We start from the raw sequence: 20,214 nt of genomic DNA on the forward strand, positions 1-20,214 counted from the left end.
GTACAGTGAGGCTGCATAGTTGTGCGTAAGGGGGTACAGGTTATTACTGGAGATGAGGTCGCATCACACACTGTCCAGAGGTGGAGGACGAGACAGCAGGACTATCAGTACAGAACCAAACACTAATAGCAAACATATATAATGCACATCCACAAATGTATGCACACACATGATAGCATTTGTTGAGACAATTGGATAAAAGCTTGTTTAAAACCTTTCCACAATAAGGGTTTTGTTTTTTTGGGACGTAACAGTTGTTGGTAGTTCATGAACTCTTCATGAACCGCTGAACTACAAATCTAGCACACTGCTGCCACTATGTGGCAGATGCTGAGCACTTCACCATCAGTGTCCACTTCACTGCTACTACATGAATAAGCTGGTGATTCGTTGATCAATCACTTCAGTACGCATAGGTAGTCTCTCGACGATGAAAGCAAGTCAAAGAAATTCTTAGGCTTGATAAAATATAGTTTTTATTCTTCAACAAAATATGTTTACAAATATCTGGTTCTACAGCAGGAGAAAACTGCATTTACCATTCCGTTCTTTCTGAGACAAATTATACATGGTTTTCTTTTAAAGAATAAGAATTAAATCAGTACAGTTTTCCAAGACTTCAGAAAATTCTACTGGTATAATCAGGAGGGTGTAACGGGTTAAAGCTGTGCTGATTCATATTTAAATTGTATTCTCTTTAAAACATGACTGTGAATTAAGAGGCCATTCATGTGATCGCGTCTACAGTGAAATAAATATTGTAATGACTCTTCGCTGCAGGGAGAGAACCCCTCACCCAAACCTCCCAACCCCAAACAATCCTCACAACTACCATAAACAGTTAACCAAATTCAGACACACCACAGATTATTATTTGGTTATGAGTAATTCCAAAACTAGTTTCACTGTAACTGAGTAGTTGGAAGTAACAGCAGGGTAACATGAATTAGCATAAATGTTTGCAGTACTGCACTAGCCAAGGTAGACAGATAGGTAGTGAGAAAGACTGTCCTCCTGTGTGAGCCTGAAGCTGAGAAAAGGGAAAAAATCTAGAACCTGTGCCAGTCAGAGCACTTGTAATTGAAAATATTTTGGCAATGTAAAAACTATTATTTACATTACTATTAACTAATCAGGTATATAATATCTATATATTACACACAATCATGTCTAATCTATATATAAAACTAAAAGACTGCATTTAAAGGTCTCTGTGAACAATGCACGTTTACATTAAATAAGTATAACGATATTAATGATGTCCATCGCAATGCACAGTATTTAAAGCAGAATTCAAGTTATTTCTTATCTCCTGCCTTGTCTAAGACCTGCACTGGCACTTACGCTTGCAGTAACTGGATGAAGGAATAAGCAGTGAAATTTATGCAATGAGTTGTAATACAACAAGAATGATGCTTTTCAAGACTACAGCCCTACTAATGAAATGAGTTACTGACCCCTTTGTCCACAGGAATGGTCTTTTTCTTCCTGACAAGCTAAGCCATAAAAGTACCAAAAAGGCTGCTGAGATCTCTCACATCTGGCCTCAGGTAGCTCTATAAATAAACTGATTATGAGAGACCTCTGAGAAACTGTTCGTTCGACAGTTCTCGGCCAAACTTGACCCCTTTGGTCCATTTTCTTCCATTTATCATTATTATAAATAAGTCCAGTCACTAATCATCTAAGTAATAAATACGTCAGGCCGGAATGCATTCAAAATATATTTGGTCTTAACAGTTTCTGAAACAATAACTGGCTCGTTATAAAGCTCATCACTGACATACAGGATATTTACAGTTCTCACACTACTAAACTTCAGTCCAGCCAAGTCCCAGTGCTGAGACTTAACTCTCTCCATCAACAGTAACTTTACAAGAGTAACACAGAAGTGAATTTAGGAATAAATTTAACAGTAACTTTAAGAGATCTTCACAGCTCAAATCACTGGTGCATCCCCTCGCTATCCTAGAAGGACAACAGTAGGACCTCAAACTGATTCCTCTCCATCCAAACAGCATTGTAATATCAGGGCATCCTCTTTAAATGGTAGGAACAAGTAAAGCGGCTTTAAAAAAAACATGATGGAACTGCTTTGACCAATGGTCACCAACTCTCCTCCTGGAGATCTACTTTCCTGCAGACTTTAGTTCCTATCTGCATGTAACATTTCACGCCATTGCCTAACAGCAGTGTATCTGATCCAGTCAAGCAAGGACTTCTGAGGACGTGAATTAACTGGAGCAGGTGGTTAGAACTAGACTATGCAGGAATGCAGACCACCAGGATAAGGCTTAGGAGACCTCAGGATACCTCCAGGATAAGGCTAAGGAGACCACTGGCTTAGACAGTGATGATGATAATAATGATGAAGACCATGTTCAACGACAAACTCTGTGAATGTAATGAAGGAAATCATTACATTCAGACCGGGCATCCTTACATGAAGTACAGACGTTATACAGCTAAAGGTTTGGCCCACTGCTGGACTATAATGTATGACTACAGCCAACAATCTTAACACGTTCTCTAACTGGTCCCATTTCAACTGCAAACCACTCAACGTGGTGGTAGAACATGAAGAGTTAATACTGGTGGGTTCTGAACCCAGTGGCAAATCTCTGAGGCCAATGTTGCCAGACCCGGTGGAAACCTTGTCACCTTGGCAACCGATTGGAAGTACAGGCGTACGCATTTCTCTCACTTCCACAGATGTTATCAAAGATCCGTAGTGTTCTCATCTGTGGAACATGTTCATCAATAAGTTTTGTTGTACTTCTACTCCTGTTCGCTCGAAGTTCAGATGTGGATGTTGTGATAGCGCCCCTTTGTGACGTCGATGTCCACCCTGCGCGCCTCGGCGAAAGTCAGGAACGTTCCCAACCCCAGCAGGTTCACCACAGTGATGAGGGCAAAAACGGACGCCCAGGAACCAGTGGCCTCGATCAGGTAGCCCGAGAAATACACCATGATGACTCCTACAGAGCGCACACAATATATATCACCAATTACAGCACATATTACATACACAACACTGACACATACAGTGGCTCCAAAAAAGTATTAGGAAAGTTGAAGTTCTTCTTAAAATGTTTACCAAATTATATTTTTTTCAGAGAAAAAAAAAAAAACTCAACATCAAACTGATGGTAGACTCTTTGTGTGAAGAAAGCCTTGAGAAGAATTCCAATCATACTGCACTGGTACTGTAAAGGATACTGTAAAATCAAAGTGGTGGAAACTTCAAAGTCTGGGGCTGTATTTCTTACTCTGAAGGGTACAAAGGATGAAAACTTGCAGAAGTCTGCAGAGAAACTGCTCAAATAACAGGGGTGTATCAATCAGCAGGAAAACAATCTGAAACTTATCAGCTGCCTTTGGAAAGAACTTGGAATGGTCTGTTTAAAATAAATGCCAATATGTTTGAGGTTTTCCTACCATAATAAACTTTTTTTAAATATGGCAAAATTGTCCAAATACTGTTTGGGGCCACTGTGCATGAATAAAATACACACACACTTAAAGAACAAAGCTGGTCCACATTCCATAATACAATGTTTGTGTCAACATGAGTTATTTATAACATCTAGGTCTACTTCTTTGTAGATCTTGAATTTGTCTTAGAAAAAAACAACGTAATTTAATTAAATTTGAGAGTGACAGAGTACAGAACATGGCAAAAATATAACATTATTTGAGACTGTTATACTTTGATATATGTATCACAATTTCATTTTTCTGAGGTTTGCAAACAAGCTGAAACAGGCAAAATGCACCAGCATTAAAAAAATTGAAAGAATTTATAAAAATAAATTGTTTTATTTATAAAATAATATATTATAAATATAAAAAAATTATAAAAATAAAAGTAAAATTAGATAAGGGCTACTTGTTGCTGTGCAGATTATGCCATTATTATAAACTTGTTGTTTACGGGCTGTTTTCTCATGATGCACAGAGTTGTTCTGTGTTCTAGAATAAACATACAAAAGCAGGAATGCACTGACATTTTTTAAATTACTGACATTTTTTAAATGTTTGACTGAAAATCGCCAAAAGTGGCATTTTCAGCTTTCAGTCGGAAAACAAAAAAAAGCTTAAATTTTTGAATGTCACAATATGAAAATTAAACATGTCTACACTAAAGTTTTAAAATCTAAGACCTTACAGTGGTAATGTTAATGAGAAATGGTTTTAATGGCAATAGAATGAGAAAAAAGATGCATTCAAATGACATGAGCAGCAGCAGAACAGTGAAAATTAAGGCTGAGACAAGCGATTTTTAATCACTGGTTATGCTGAACACTAAGAGGGGGGTACCACACTCAAGGACTTTTCCGTTACAGGTCTGTTATCATTTGAGAACATACATAATACAGCAAAATAACAGAAGCAAAAACCGAGGTCCCCACTAGCACACCAATGCTATGTATAGCCAAAGTTTTTGAAATGACAACAAAAGTGACAAATGTCAGCGCTGAGGTGCAAAGTATAACAAAAATCAATGGAATTCATTGCTTTGGATGACCAATCATTCTCAGTTGTCAAGAATTTTGGATTTATTAGCACATACTATGACCTACATAATGTAATCATTTTAGTAAGTTTATTTTATCTTAACTGTTTTTATTTACTATCGGAATTTCTTTTTTTGGGTTTTAATTTCAGTTTTTGGCCCCCCTGCATCTTAAATTTCGTCGTCAGTTTTGACCATATTGTTTAATTTTGTTGCTTCACTACAAAAAAGTATATTGTGACATCCAACTGTATTGCCCACCCATAACCATTAGGTCTGTTTTTACCTGTAAATGCACCACAGGTGTTCATCACACCTACAAGACACAAACATAACAGCATTATTACAACACCCTATGTTTGTACTTTTCAACTGTCAGTATAGGTTTTCTGGCTCCGAGTGTGAGAAAGCAGGAGAATACTACACACCAAACAGGGCCCCAGCACAGGATGGCGCAAGATCCTGAACATTCACCGATACTCCACTGCAGAGACAAAAGTTATGTTTCCATGTGAACTAAAATCCTTAATATTTTTAAAGTACATGCATATAAGAGTTGCTAATAGTGTAAACAAAAGAGCAACCTTACCTATGGCTAAAGGTGGTGAGGCCCATAGTAGCAGAGACGAAGGCAACCGCCATCGTGAAAGTGGTGGTTCCACATAGAAACAGAGTAAACACACTGGATACACCCATAGAAAAGAACTGAGAGAAAGAGAGAAAGAGAAATCAAATAAAAAATAGTATCTCTTTACTATTTTATACAGTACCAAGTGTATACGAGACAGTGTGCAAGGCCTACCTGCATTAGTTTTCTCACTACAGCAGTATCGAAACCTACAACAAACAGAGAGAGATGACAGAGAGAGAAAGGATACGTCAATGGACTGTGAGAAGCGTATTTAACGCCTTTATGAGACTGTAAAATTCACAGCATTTACAGCACAGTAAAAATCAATCAGACTCTTAGCATTAGTGGAAAAGGCCCACAGTCAGCTGAACAATGTGGGCCACATATTTAATGCTAATTACAAGCCACAACACTGACACAGCACAGAAGGAATGACACAAACAAAGTGTGTTGATCTTCTGCTCCAGATGAACTGACACATGGCACTGTGTGTGTGTGTGTGTGTGTGTGTGTGTGTGTGTGTGTGTGTGTGTGTGTGTGGTCTCATACCCTGACTGATGAGATGATCGGACAGGCAGCCGCTGAACAGTGAGGAGGGAATAGCCACAAACCACGGGATCACGTTAAACACCCAACCCTAGACACACAAACACACACAGGTCTTACAATAGAGATGAAACAGTGGACATGGAGGACCAACAGCACAGAGAAGATTTTAAAAAGATTCATTAATACTGTAACTGTGTTACATCAAGGGTGAAAATAAGCTGAGGTGTACAGGCTCAGCTTCTGCTGGATCCTGAGCCATATAAACCCAGTGCAGCCTCACTAGAGCTGGGAGCACTTATCAATTTATCAAACTCAATACTGCTAGCAGTAGCCATGTTTACATGCAGCCTAACCCGTTAATCTGACTTATTGCTCGGAATAGAATACGTCCATGTATACACCTAAATCGGAGTAGACTAGTCCGATTGAGGCCCATCAGAACACAATTTCTATCCGATTGAACGAGGTGGGTAATCCTGCTAATAATCCGTTAAATAGAAGAATAATAATCATGTAAACACCTGTATCTGATGACATTCCCGATCGGAAATTTTTGCGTGTGTTCTGCACATGTGCGTCGTGTCATAGCGAAAGTTTATAACGTTCAACATGGCGGGAGCAGAAACTGGTCTGCAGAGGAGACGAAGTTTATGCTCTGATCTTTAAAACACGGCGGTGAGACGGACGTCCAGCTTATGTGTCTCAGAACACGACGTCTTCCTCTCGGCCTTCTTTAATAAGGACATGTGAAGGACGTTTTCCTGAGTCTGACATCATTTTAAAGGAATTAAAAACACAAGCACTGCTGCTCATCTCACTCTGACTGGACTCACGTGATGCTCGCTGTCATGGTAACATCTACACTAAGTGGTGCTCTACGCATGCGTGTCATTTTGGATCTGATTACTTGTAGTGAGCATGTTAACAGAGCTTTTCCATCAGATTGTTGAGTAGAGTGAGAATAAACACCTCATTCTAAATCTGTAATCGGGATGTATTCAATCGGACTGGCAAAAATCTTTGCATGTAAAACACAGCCAGTGTGAGTAACAACAGGGAAAAATGTATTCTATCGCTTCTCAGCCGCTCAACTACAGAGATTTTTACGTCTTCTACCGCTCAAAGAATTTAAATAAACTCACTACCTTAATCTTTTCATTTCGTCTGCATGAGCAGTCTGTAGGTTTGTGATATCATGTCTAATGTACAATCATCCAATCACAGCCTTTCAGATATTTAAGTTGATTGACAATTGTGGTAGATGAAAGCTAGAGGCTCAAGCTTAGCACTCTGTGAGCTGAAACTGTCCAGGTTTTACTTCATTTACACACACAGCAGTGGACTGTCCTGTGAGTGAGTGTTACACTGGCACACTGCTTCACGGGGAAAACAGCATTAGGAACAGCATTATTCCTGCTTATTTTTAGTTTAATGGTAAGTGGTCATGAGGTCTTTTTATGCTTCATGTTGTTTCTACATAGGAAAAGGTGGATGCGTTTTTAATGCGCTGAAAATTGCAAGATTTGATTAACCAACTGCATGAAGACGACGAAGAGGACATGGATTTGTCAAGTAAGAACAGTGTGAGCCAGTGTGACTTAAACACCTACCTAACAGCATATTCTGCCAAAAATGCACTTAACACAAATTCATTCCAAACACTTTGTATTAATGTTAATGTGCGCAGTTTTAAAACTTGCTTTTCGGTTAGACTTTTTTTCCTTGTCTGTAAACTCGTTCTGAAAAGTTTTTCTTGCCCTCTGCTGCAAACTGTTCTAGACATACTGAATGCTACTGTGAAATGTAAAATACCTGTGGTTTTCATCGGAATTTAACATTTTTTGTCATGATTTACATTTTTTCAACAAAAAAAGCTTATCATCCCTAACACACATACACACGCACTTCAGAAGGCCTATATAATGGAAAACTATATTTCTTGCACTTTTGGAATAAAAGGAAGTACAAATGCTGTGTAAACACTGTTAAAAATTCTGAATGTAATATTCTCTCCCCAGTCCAGTCCACTGAGCCCATTTATGGATGCTAAATTAAAAACAGTCAATTTTGATCTCATAATGTTTGTGTGGCTACACCCATTAACACATTTACATATGATCACAGCAGTTTAGCCTAACTATTCAGATTAAAGTAATAAGGATCATTTACATGCATTAGTCTTACAGGCAGAGTAATAGGAACAGTCTGTTTAACTGTTTGTAGTCTAAGAGATAAAAGAGATGAACTGTTTTGGTAGATAAAATCACAGACCTTATAAGTGGATCTAAGGGAAAATAAAAAAAAAATGTCAAATTAGCTTCAGAACACTCTGGTAATGTAAGTAAAATGCCTAATCCACTAGCACTGATGTGATGGGTCCCCCTGCTGGCACCTGATTAAAACTGCACTTCTGATATGTGACCCTCTGTCTCTGCTTTTGCAAGAGTGATAGTTCACCGGTTTTACAGTTTAAGGTTTATGTCCTCACCACCAAGAGAACATTTCTGACTGAAAAATAATGATTTTAATACAATATGGACTCTGAAAGACCCTGTTTTTGGGTAGAATTGTGATTTTTTGATGAACTAGCCATCAACGCAGTCAGGATTCCTGAAGAACAATGTCTGGAAACGTGAGCCAGGAGTATGAGTAATAGCAGAGAGTTCACTGGGACAAAAATGGCTGTATTATCTCTTAGCAGCTCTTAACTTGATTTTAACTACCCTTTTAGGATCTGTTTTCAGAGAGCCTAAATATCTGGATCGTATTGGACAGAGCAGTGGTGAATCATCCCTGAAGGGAAGAAACGTACAGCATTGTCTACAGAACAAAGAAGGTTCTCTACTACTATTACAACACGTCATGTTTTCTCCCCTCAGGGCATCACGGTTTACCCACAGTTTACCTTGGAATCAGGGAAGGTGTCCTTGAAGAACGTTGGTAGCCATGACAACAGGGTGAAGAAGGTGCTTGCAGTGCACAGGTGTGTAATAATGACCGCACTGATGGATAGACAATGGAGGGAGAGAGAGAGAGAGATAGATTAAGAATCCCAGTGTAATCTATAAATCACTTTAGAAATGAGCAGTGGAGCAAGTATGTTCAGTAATTGCCCCTCACGTATACAGACAATGACTGACCCCTTTATTAAAATACATCAACCTTGCATCTACACCATTTGTCCAATTTATGAGGTCCAATTACCATACAGATGCACTTTGTAGTTACAATTACAGACTGTAGTCCATCAGTTTTTCTGCATACATTTACCCTGTTCTTCAGTGGTCAGGACCCCTACAGGACCACCACAGAGCAGGGATTATTTGAGTGGTTGATCATTCTCAGCACTGCAGTGACACTGACGTGGTGGTGGTGTGTTGGTGCGTTGGTGTGTGTTGCGCTGGTCTGAGTGGATCAGACACAGCAGTGCTGCTGGAGGTTTTAAACACCTCAGTGTCACTGCTGGACTGAGAATAGTCCACCAACCAAAAATATCCAGCCAACAGCGTCCTGTGGGCAGCGTCCTGTGACCACTGATGAAGGTGTAGAGGATGACCAACACAAACTGTGCAGCAGCAGATGAGCTTTCCATCTACAAGGTGGACCAACAAGGCAGGAGTGTCTAATAGAGTGGACAGTGAGTGGACAGTGTTTAAAAACTTCAGCAGCACTGCTGTGTCTGATCTACTTGTACCAGCACAACATACAGTCAGTGTCACTACAGTGCAGAGAATAAATAATACCTGCTCTGTAGTGGTCCTGTGGGGATCATGACCATTGAAGAACAGGGTACAAGCGGGCTAACCAATTATGCAGAACTACAAAGTGCTCCTATGTGGTAAGCGGAACTGATTAACAGACAATGAGCGTAGAAACAAAGAGATGTACCTAATGAAGTGGCTGATTGGTGGATAGAAACACACAAACATGCACAGTGTTTATACTGTGAACATATGAGAAAAAGTAATGTGGCTAACACTTCTTTTTTACTAAAGAGCAAAAGAGATCTGTAAATAAACTCTGGGAGGAAGTGACTAAAGCCTTTGAAGCAACACAGGCACTTTTATACCGAGCCTCCACACTCAGCAGCTGCCTGAACTAAAGATCTTTCTCTCTCTTTCTCACACACACACACACACACACACACACACACACACACACACACACACACACACACAATATAAATGTTGGCAATTGAGGATTTTTAGCTCCTTCTTGCAGGATCATAGCTGTTGTGTGCTGAATCACACTGACAGATGTTCTCTCTCTCTCTTTTTCTCTCTCTCTCTCTCACACAATCATTGTTCAGGTTCTTATCTCACCACACAGCTGGTTGTCTAAGGAGGCGCATCCAGTTTCTGCGGGACATTTTGGACTGGGTTCCAGCACTGCCCAGAGACTCCAGAGTGATGATGGGCCCTAAAAACACACACACACACACACACACACACACACACACACACACAGTTAATCCTAAATCAGGCCATTTTTGGTCTTTTAACAAATAACTGGTTATCATTGGTCCGCAATTAGTCATTGGCCAAAAAGCCAAAAAACAAGGATGCAAACCATCAAAATATCAATTACAAACTAAACAGTTGCGGTTTTGATATCTATTTGTCTGGTATGTTCACAGGTGTTCTAAATTACTTGCTATACACATTTATGAGCACACACATCAGCTGATTTCTGTATTAATGCACTGTCGACTACTGAAATAGTACTGATAGATGAGGCCAGGCATAAGCATGATCGGGCTAGCTTTGGCTCAGTGTACCTCTGTGAGTCTCAAAAGCCATCACTGTCCATCATCTCTTTTCAATAATGCTGCATATCTATGTGTAACGTCCTCAAACCAGCATGCATCACACTTTCTTTCAGTCTGTCTTATCGCTTGAGGATGTTTGCTTTCAATACGGTACACTGTCGTAGTGCCATCATCCTCCCGAAATATTTTTTGGCAGCATGCTTCATTTTTTAGTAGGCCTATCTAGCAGAACTAGAACTTGACAAATACCTAATAAAATAGGAAATGTTGTTTATTGGAAATTAAGTCAAATTAAATACATTTTTAACCAGTTAATCAATTAATCAGTTAATCATTGACATCCCTACCCTAAACTAAACTATTATAACTGCTAGATTAGTTTTACAAAGGGATTTTATTTATTTTCTTTTTCTATAATTCCCCCCAAATGACCACAAATAGCCCTGACTGAAACGTTAAAAAGCCCAGATGTACACATCAGCATTACATGACAGATGCCACATTCAGTGCAACACCAGACTTGTAAAAACGACAGATATTGCAGATTACTGGATCTTCTTGCTAAGCACTTACGTTACAGTACTTCCCCAGGTAAAACTAATCCAGCTTAAAGGGTTTAAGTTTGCCAAGTGGAAATGCTAAAGGAAAAGGCGCTGTCTAGAGTGTTCCCAGATTCTGATCACAATCTCCTTTACGGAATCGTCATTCACCAATGCACCTCAGCAACAATTAATTCATTCCTCAAATAATATGCTCGATGTGCTGCGCTGGGGTTCACGTACGCAAGCATGTTTTTTCACTAACTGTATAACTCTCCAAATTACCATCTCACTGAATCAGACCCAGAACAGATACCCAAGTACCAAAAATATACACACAAGGTCATCTATGCACCCACAAGTGTTTACAGTACACTGGCCTTGTAAGCATTATCAACACATTTGTATACTGTATACTTCAGTATTTAGAGACTCACGGCCTCCATGAGAACATGCACTTTCCTTGTAAAGCTGCTTTGTGACAACAACTGTTGTAAAAAGAGCTATATAAATAAACTTTACTACTACTACTGCTACTACTACTACTGCTACTACTAACAAAGTAACACTAGGAAAAATAATTTAGTTGTTTGCCGCCATTAATGTACATATGGTTACATATCACAATAACTATTATAATAACTACAAGCTAACAAAACAATCATTATACTCAGTGTTACCTAAACAGCATTAGTGATCACGGTCCAGAATCCGAAATCACAGCATTAAGATCATCTTACAGGTGTAGGGCAGAGAGCCAAACTCAATCCCTGGAGAGCCACATCAAAGTTTACAATCTGTCCCCATGTTAACACATTTGTTTCAATCAAGTAGTTCTGGACGATACAACAATCTTGATTTGTATACCAGTAAAGTGCTCCTTGATAACACTAGCCACGTTTACATGCAGCCTAATAATCCATTAATAATCCGACTAATAGCTCATTCACAATGGAACACGTCCATGTATACACTTCAGTCAGAATAGACTAGTCCGATTGCGGCCATTCGGAATACAGTTTCTATCCGATTGAACGAGGTGGGTAATCCTGCTAATAATCTGTTAAATAGAAGAATAATAGCCCTATAACCGCCTGTATCCAATTAGATTTCCAATCGGAAAGTTTAAGTACATTCTGCGCATGTGCGTCACGTCATAGCGAAAGTTTATAAATGTTCAACATGGTGGGAGCAGAAACTGGTCTGCAGAGGAGACGAAGTTTATGCTTTGATCTATATTTGATTTATATATATACATATATATTTATTATTCAAATTTTATTTTATATATATATATATATATATATATATATTTAAATTTGTGCTTATTTTTACGATTAGTGTTTAGTGTTTATTTAGTGTCTATTTAAATTCACACTTTTCCTGTTTACTTTCTATTTAATGTTATTGCTACACCATGGGGTCTGAGAGTAACGCAATTTCAATACTCTGTATGTCCTGTACATATTGTAGTATTGACAATAAAGCTGACTTGACTTGACTTGACTTAAAAGACGGCGGTGGGACGGACGTCCAGCTTATGTGTCTCAGATCACGACATCTTCCTCTCGGCATTAATAAAAACATGTGAAGCATATTTTTCTGAGTCTGATATGATTTTAAAGCCATTAAAAACACAAGCGCTGCTTTTTGCTGCTCGTCTCACTCTGACTGGACTCATGTGATGCTCGCTGTCATGGTAACGTCTACACTAAGTGGTTCTCTATGCATGCGTGTAATTTTGGATCGGATTACTTGTAGTGCGCATGTAAACAGAGATTTTCATCAGATTTTTGAGTAGAGTGAGCATAAACACCTCAGTCTTAATCTGTAATCGGAATGTATTCAATTGGATTGGCAAAAATAAACGTACCCAATGACAAGCTTGAGGTATTCAATTTAGATAAACTCATGATTTTTGCTGTAATTATCAAATAGACAACATTTGCAGCACAGCTCAGAGAATAACACATAAGCCAATCATGGTGCACACTGCTGAATTGCACCCCACTCAGAGGAATCACACTGTAAATAACAAATATGGTTATGAAGGGGAATAGAAAGTGGTACAGAAGGATGTTTCTGATGTTTGTTTTTCCTTTGATGTATTTTTGATTAATTATATTGTTATGTCCTCTAACTTCGTATTGGCAGCTAAGGCTTGATCATTGAATAATTCCTACTTCAGTACACTAGGTGGCGATGTGTGCCTTTTACTAGATAGTGGCAAGACGAGTCTAGCCATTCACCCACGACAGAACAAAGCAGTTAAGCAGTTAGCAAATAAACTATTCTCACTGCTGAAATTTTGACTCAGGTGTGTTTGGACAGCACTGTGGCAGGACTAGGACTAGTTTGACATATTCGAGGAAAAGGAGTAGAAAAGCGGCATAAATAATGCACAAGCCTAATTACCACAAACGTAATCATCAACTTGCTTTCTGTTTATTCTGTAATTTGTCAGTCGGCAAGATGAAGGAGAGACTTCTGAAGAGGTACTTTAGAAAAACAAGAGCTACGGTGATTAATTATTAAGAATTCCGAAGACTTCTGAAGATAAAAATCCCAGCCCCTGCATCAGAGAGTGTGTTCAAAGCTTCACTCTTTCGGCTTACGCTGAGCTTTGAGCTGCGACTTTTTGAGCTGCGGTGTGGAAAACATACTCACAGCTCTACAGCTGATGGTGAACCAGGCATTAACTCACCTTCTCCCTTGAGCAGGTACTTCCACATGCAGTAGGCCCAGAGCACAGACAGGAGACCAGAGACGTAGAACACACTCTCCCAGCCATACATGTCCAACATGAGCGAACCCACTCCTCCTATCACCAGCGTCCTGCACATAGATGGACACAGACGTTCAGTTAAAGGAACAGTTACGTGAAAAATTAAATCGCAGTTTTCCACTTAACCCAAAGGTGGCCAATAAGCTAAGACATGTTTGGTGTCTGAATTTTGCTTCTCAAGTATCAAAATAGAGTAGTAAATGTAATGTAGCTAACAACTAGTGGAAGATTATAGCCCTCACATTAACACTGTGTTTAACAGCGTATGACATAGTCTTATCATTGAAAATAGCCAGTATGATATATAACAGTATGTGATGCAACCTCAGAAACCACACAAATAGGTGTGTACAACTTGGTGAAGTAGAAGTTTTCAGTACTTGTTTTTTGGGGTAACATTGGACAGTATGGCAGTAAAGTCTCTTTCCATTACAGTATAATACACCAATCAGGCATAACATTATGACCACCTCCTTGTTTCTACGCTCATTGTCCATTTTATCAGCTTTACTTACTATATAGGTGCACTTTGTAGTTCTACAATTACAGACTGTAGTCCATCTGTTTCTCTGCATACTTTGTTAGCCCCCTTTTACCCTGTTCCTCAGTGGTCAGGACCCCCATGGACCCTCACAGAGCTGGTACTATTTGAGTGGTGGATCATTCTCAGCACTGCAGTAACACTGACGTGGTGGTGGTGTGATAGTGTGTGTTGCGCTGGTCTGAGTGGATCAGACACAGCAGTGCTGCTGGAGTTTTTAAACACCTCAGTGTCACTGCTGGACTGAGAATAGTCCACCAACCAAAAATATCCAGCCAACACCGTTCTGTGGGCAGCGTCCTGTGACCACCGATGAAGGACTAGAGGATGACCAACACAAACTATGCAGCAGCAGATGAGCTATCGTCTCTGACTTTCCATCTACAAGGTGGACTGACAAGGTAGGAGTGTCTAATAGAGTGGACAGTGAGTGGACACAGGGTAAAAGGGGGCTAACAAAGTATGCAGAGAAACAGATGGACTACAGTCTGTAACTGTAGAACTACAAAGTGCACCTATATAGTAAGTGGAGCTGATAAAATGGACAATGAGCGTAGAAACAAGGACATAATGGTCATAATGCTATGCCTGATCGGTGTAACACAAACAGGAATTTGAATAAGAAGCCAATTTTAGCTTCATCAAATTCAAAGTCATTTGTCTCATATGCGAGTCCCTTATATCCAGCTGTCAGACACTGCTGGAATTTGGAAAACATTACAGTCAATCATGCTGTCAGTACCAGCTAGTCTACGGCTTATTGTGAGAACAAGCCTGGCAGGCGGCTCCGCTGTCTGATGCGGGTGACAGAATCCTGTGGCTTCTCAGCCAGGCCTCACTGGTGTGGTGTCCTTAGGAGGCTAAGGCTAAATCAAACCCCAAGAGACTGGCAATTGCTTTGTTTCCAACCTCAAAAACAAAGCAGACTACTTCAGATGCAATGAACTTAACAGCAGGAGATGATTGGGACTCTACTAAGTTTTTCATTTGAAAGGTAACTGAAACACTCCTGTCCCAGGCACCAGCTAAACAGGATAACATTAGCATGGTTTGCACTGTTTGTATGTCATGTTATCTGCGCTTATTTATGGCATATCAGTATAACGGTTCTGACAAAAACCTGTACCTGATGAAAAATTTTCAATACCACTGTTAATTTGGGGTGTGGCAAAAATTGAGTACATTTGATTTTAAGCCAAGCTATTGCTTTAAGGGACTCACTGCATTTCCTAAGGACCCCTTTTCTTAATCCTGAATTTGCCCAGGATGAACCACTTACCCCAGATATGAGCCACTCCCTACAGTACTCATAAGGAAGCCCCGCTCACTTTCCACCACTTTCTGAGAGCACAGGCTGGCCAGAGATGGGTAATGCACACCTGAAGAAAAGATAAAAATGGTAAGAAAAAAAAAACAAACCAGTGATCCAGGAGTCTACATTAGCAGCTGGACTAAAAAGACTAGCCCAGATGGTATAGTCACTTCCTGACAACAAACATCTATCAGATATGAGCCAATTTACAGAACGTAGCTGCAAATGCTTTCAAAGCACAGAGATGCTTCATGAAAAACAACCTAAAAAAGAAGAGGCATATGGCACTTGCAACTGGGCCAACGTCCCATTATATCATTAGCAAGCAACCACAGAGCATTAGAAAGACTGGACTTCCACAGCAAAACCAACTCTCCAGAGAAAAAGAGCAATGTCACAACAATGTCACTCGTTAGCCCTCCACAAACAGCCTCCTCAAAGAGAGAAAACGATTTGTCATTTGCAGGGGAGTTTTCAGCTATTTGTTCACAATCTGGAAACAGTCTTTCTCGATAAGAAGCAGCTTTGCTGCAACAACACAGACCTTCAAATAATTCGGAACACTTGAACAACTTATTGGATAAGACTGTATTGTTTTCCCACAAAGAGGATTTTCTGTTTCTGCTTCTGCTAAAAAATATATTATTTCATGACTGCTAGCGTTATTCCTCTGGGTACTCCTCAAGGAAACTGCGCCTCAATGGCACTGATGCATTAAAAAGTTGTAACTTTGCTGAAGAATAAAAACTCCATTAACAGTATACCAGATGTCAGCTGTGCAGTGGGGTGGCATGCTGAGAGACTCACAGACTTCTGACCCTCATCAAATCCACTCACCCTGAAGGAGGCCCATGAGAAAACGGGAGATGGTCATGGAGACGATAGGCTGAGAGCAGAAATGAGCCAGGATTGGCGTGAACGCAGTCATTGCTCCCCACGCTGCGGCTGACAGCAACATCACTTTTTCTCCTCCAACCCTGAACATAAACAACACAAACCATCAAGACAGTTCACCCAGAAGACTGTAAGGGCCTCTGAGATTTATATTTAGGTAGAGAATGAATGGTAGACTCTAAGTGTTACCGATATAGCACTAACCGGAAGAAGATAATAACCTTATTAAACAGATTTCAATGGTCAGACGTGACAGATTCACATTTAACACTGATTTTTTTAGTCATGGTTGTTACAAAAATGAAATTGTGCAATTTTATTTACAATCATAGCCTGTCACAATTATTACATAATGGCTTGAGCACAGTTATTTCAGCTGGTCGCAATTATTTTCCACAGTTGCCAGCTTTCACAGTCATATGTCACAAACAGACTGTCTGCTGGGAACACTGTCATGTTCATGTTCACGCATGTAAATAAGGGCAAGCAGAAATAGCATTTATTGAGACTGGTTCATGGGTCTTTAAAAAAAAATAATAATAATAAAGCTCTCATTACTGGCTGGTGCTATAACACTTTTAGAGTGAGGAGCTGTGTAATGGTTGTTTTTGAGCTCAAGCCATTTTTGCTGTTAGGTGGAGCTACTATATTTCAACAGCTAGCAAGTAAGATATAGTTATATGCAAAAGTTTAAACGTCTCCAGTCAAATGAAAGGCTTTGTTAATTTTCTAAGTGAAAATACGTTAACACATCTTTAACAGGGAACAAACCTACATAAGGAATTTTTCAGCTAATTTTATTTTTTTTTCCATTCTATTTACTTGCTGAGTTTAACATATCAGAAAAAAATAATACATAAAACAAAATATGCTCAGGCCACATTTTCTGTTTTTTTTTCCCTCCATTATGTAAAATAAACAATAAATAAGAAATAAGCAATAACTGTGCATTAGAATATGTGTTCTCTGTGTAGGATATTTCAACTTATTTGCCACTTAGAAAAATCAACAAAACTTGTCATTTTGGCACCCAAACCTAGGCAGACAACTGTAGCTAAACAGTTAATATGGTTACTTTAGGCTTTACATACAATGAACCAAAAAGGCAATTAAAGTGTAAATCACAGATATTTATATGGCAATTAATCATCAGCTAAAATTCCATGATTGTTATTATAAACGTTCTAAAACAATACCATTAAAAAAAACTGCATAGTCCTAAAGAAGACAATCTAGTGTATCACCATCTCTGCTATATCTGGGTTTACGTACTCATGTACTTTGCTGGCACAAAACATGAGGGCATTAGCTGACAACTCATCAGATCAGTACCTGGTATCAGCTGGTACCCTTTGTACGTTAAGATACTGGAATCAGCATCAGGAAAGCTGGATTGGTTACTTCCTAACGTGTTGTACGTTTCTAGTGCAAACATGTAAAGGCTAAACTGATTAACATGTCTTTAGAAGGATTCACTGTGAACCAGGATAAACGGAGCGATAAGTTCGGATGTATTTGCCTAAAGCAGCTGAAGCTCATCTTTGTTTACACAGCCTTGGGAAGGTCTTGATAAATAATCAGCCAATCAGACTGTCTCGCTCTCTTGTGCAGACAGCTGACCAGCTGGCAGGCACTAAGCCAATGTTATATACTTCACCTATTTATTTGATTTCTCTCCTTTCTCTTCAACCACGGGTCAAATCCAAAACTCTCTTTCAGTGGAGAAAAACAACAAATCAGCAACAACAGAAAAACTCAGCTGGCCTACCAAACTTTGTCAAGGCTGCACAAGCACTTCATTTATTCCAGAAACTCTAATTCAGCTCCTTAGACTAGTTCAACTTGTTTTTCTTTGGAAAAAGTTAGAACATAGCAAACCTGCCTATACTGAACCAAACTCATGCCACCTGTCACCAGCCCACATCCTGTTCACTAGTTAAATATGCAAAGCATTACATGATATCAACTGTATATCTTGAACTTTCTCAGAAAGGGGAGCCACACCCTTTGTTCATGCCCTGTCCTGTCTATACCAAAATGAATCTCATAAACCTATGTAGGTGCCAGTAGTGACTTGCTGTCAGTTACAATTGCCACCCCAGATTACAACTCATTCCAATTCAGACATTGTGATTACAGGAGAATTGGGTCCAGCCTTTGCCCAAAGACTAGACGGATGAAAAACGTCAGGCACTCCCTTTTAATTTACCACTGCGAGTAACACCACCACCCCACGGGTCTGTCTGACCGCCGCTGCGCTGACCTGTCACTGACGTAGCCTCCAAGGACCTGAGTGAAGCAGTAGCCCCAGAAGAAGCTGCCCAGCACCATGCCCGACTCCCTCTTCGACCAGCCGAAGCGCTCCGCCATGCTTACCGCGCAGATAGGCATGGCCACGCGGGCGCAGTACAGCAGGCACGTGCCCAGTAGCAGCACCACCGTCCATACCCGCGCTACTGGCCTGTAGATGAACAAGGAGAGAGACTTAGACCTGTGGACACCATTGCGAGTACATACACCTAATATGAGCTTACATGTTAGGGGACTGGATGGGACTAGATATAAGCTACCCGTTACCTCCACTAGAGTGTTGTGACAGCAATCACTGAAGAGGTTGTTTGTAAAACTATGACATAGAAATTGCGTCATGCAAGAAGGAACGACAATTATAGTTGGTCAAACCCTCCGCCTACATGCCAGAAACCATTTCCCTGGTGACCCTGAGCCAAAGGGGTTGAGTTTTTTGCTTTGTGCATTCTTCGTCTGAAGCTCATGTGAACGGCCGCTCACAAAATCAGAAAATCCAGTACAGATTAAAAGTTTCTTATATCAGTTAACCCAGTCACTGTGGCATTGGCACTGGCATTGGCAATGTTCAGTAAGCTGGAAATCTAGTCTATACTTGGTCAGAGTGTGGTTTAAACCTTGGGACAAAAAAGTGCGACTAAGACTGATCACCTAACACACATCTGACGCAGTTAAATGACTTTAGCAGATTTACTTGAAGGGCTGGCAGTTGATGAGTAGGATAAAAGTAGCAGAAACTTAGAGAGATAGTTAAGAAGCTGTGTTGGCCAGCAGGCTGAAAAATGGTCCTTGTTAAATTATCCATGTACAGAGTTACAAATCATCTGAAAGTTGGGGTTTAGTATCAACATTCTCTCTCAGCATGACATATAGTGATGAAAATAGAGGGTGAGGAGAAGATAAGACCCAGAGAGCATACAGGCCAGCATCTTTATTTACGATGGTAACATTTAACCACACAGTGGGGAGTCAAACATGACTCCTCTATTAAGTTAAACATTACCCAGCTCCCTCTCACCGTTGGTCTCGAATATGTTAGACTTACAGGTCTGACTGAATTCATCAGTAAACAACAAGCTTTTCGTGAGAAATCTCTACAATGGGGCTACAGTGGGGTCGAGGCTGACGTAGGCTAAGTTAACTTGTCCGAAGAAATAAAAGAAAGCAGCCAAACACGCTCACCTTGACCAGCTCTGACTGGACTCTGACCACTTTTTCTGAGCTCCCACCGGTCCGAAATGGTCTGTTGGACTGTCTTTAATACTTGCCAGGTCTGCGCTGGGGTTCTTCCCATGTTTTTGTAGAATTGCCATTCAACGACAAATGACTACCTTGGCTTTCCGACCGTCTTCCTGGAGTCTAGAAGAGGTTT

At 40.0% G+C, this 20,214-nt stretch overlaps 1 protein-coding gene across 1 annotated transcript; it reads right to left on the bottom strand.

Moving 5' to 3' along the window:
• Positions 1-459: 459 nt before the first annotated feature.
• On the bottom strand, positions 460-20,155 carry slc17a9b (solute carrier family 17 member 9b). Its single transcript, XM_036590829.1, has 13 exons — positions 20,025-20,155; positions 18,799-18,996; positions 16,479-16,618; positions 15,609-15,708; positions 13,708-13,838; positions 10,019-10,115; positions 8,602-8,698; positions 5,697-5,784; positions 5,319-5,353; positions 5,106-5,221; positions 4,945-5,000; positions 4,803-4,832; positions 460-2,978 (listed from the first exon to the last, which is right to left on the bottom strand). Exons 1-13 carry the CDS (start codon positions 20,153-20,155, stop codon positions 2,800-2,802), a joined length of 1,398 nt encoding a protein of 465 aa, XP_036446722.1. The 3' UTR covers positions 460-2,799.
• Between the last annotated feature and the right edge of the window lie 59 nt (positions 20,156-20,214).

The sequence above is a fragment of the Colossoma macropomum genome, unplaced genomic scaffold, assembly GCF_904425465.1.
Source record: "Colossoma macropomum unplaced genomic scaffold, Colossoma_macropomum, whole genome shotgun sequence".
NCBI classification, from domain to species: Eukaryota; Metazoa; Chordata; class Actinopteri; order Characiformes; family Serrasalmidae; genus Colossoma; species Colossoma macropomum.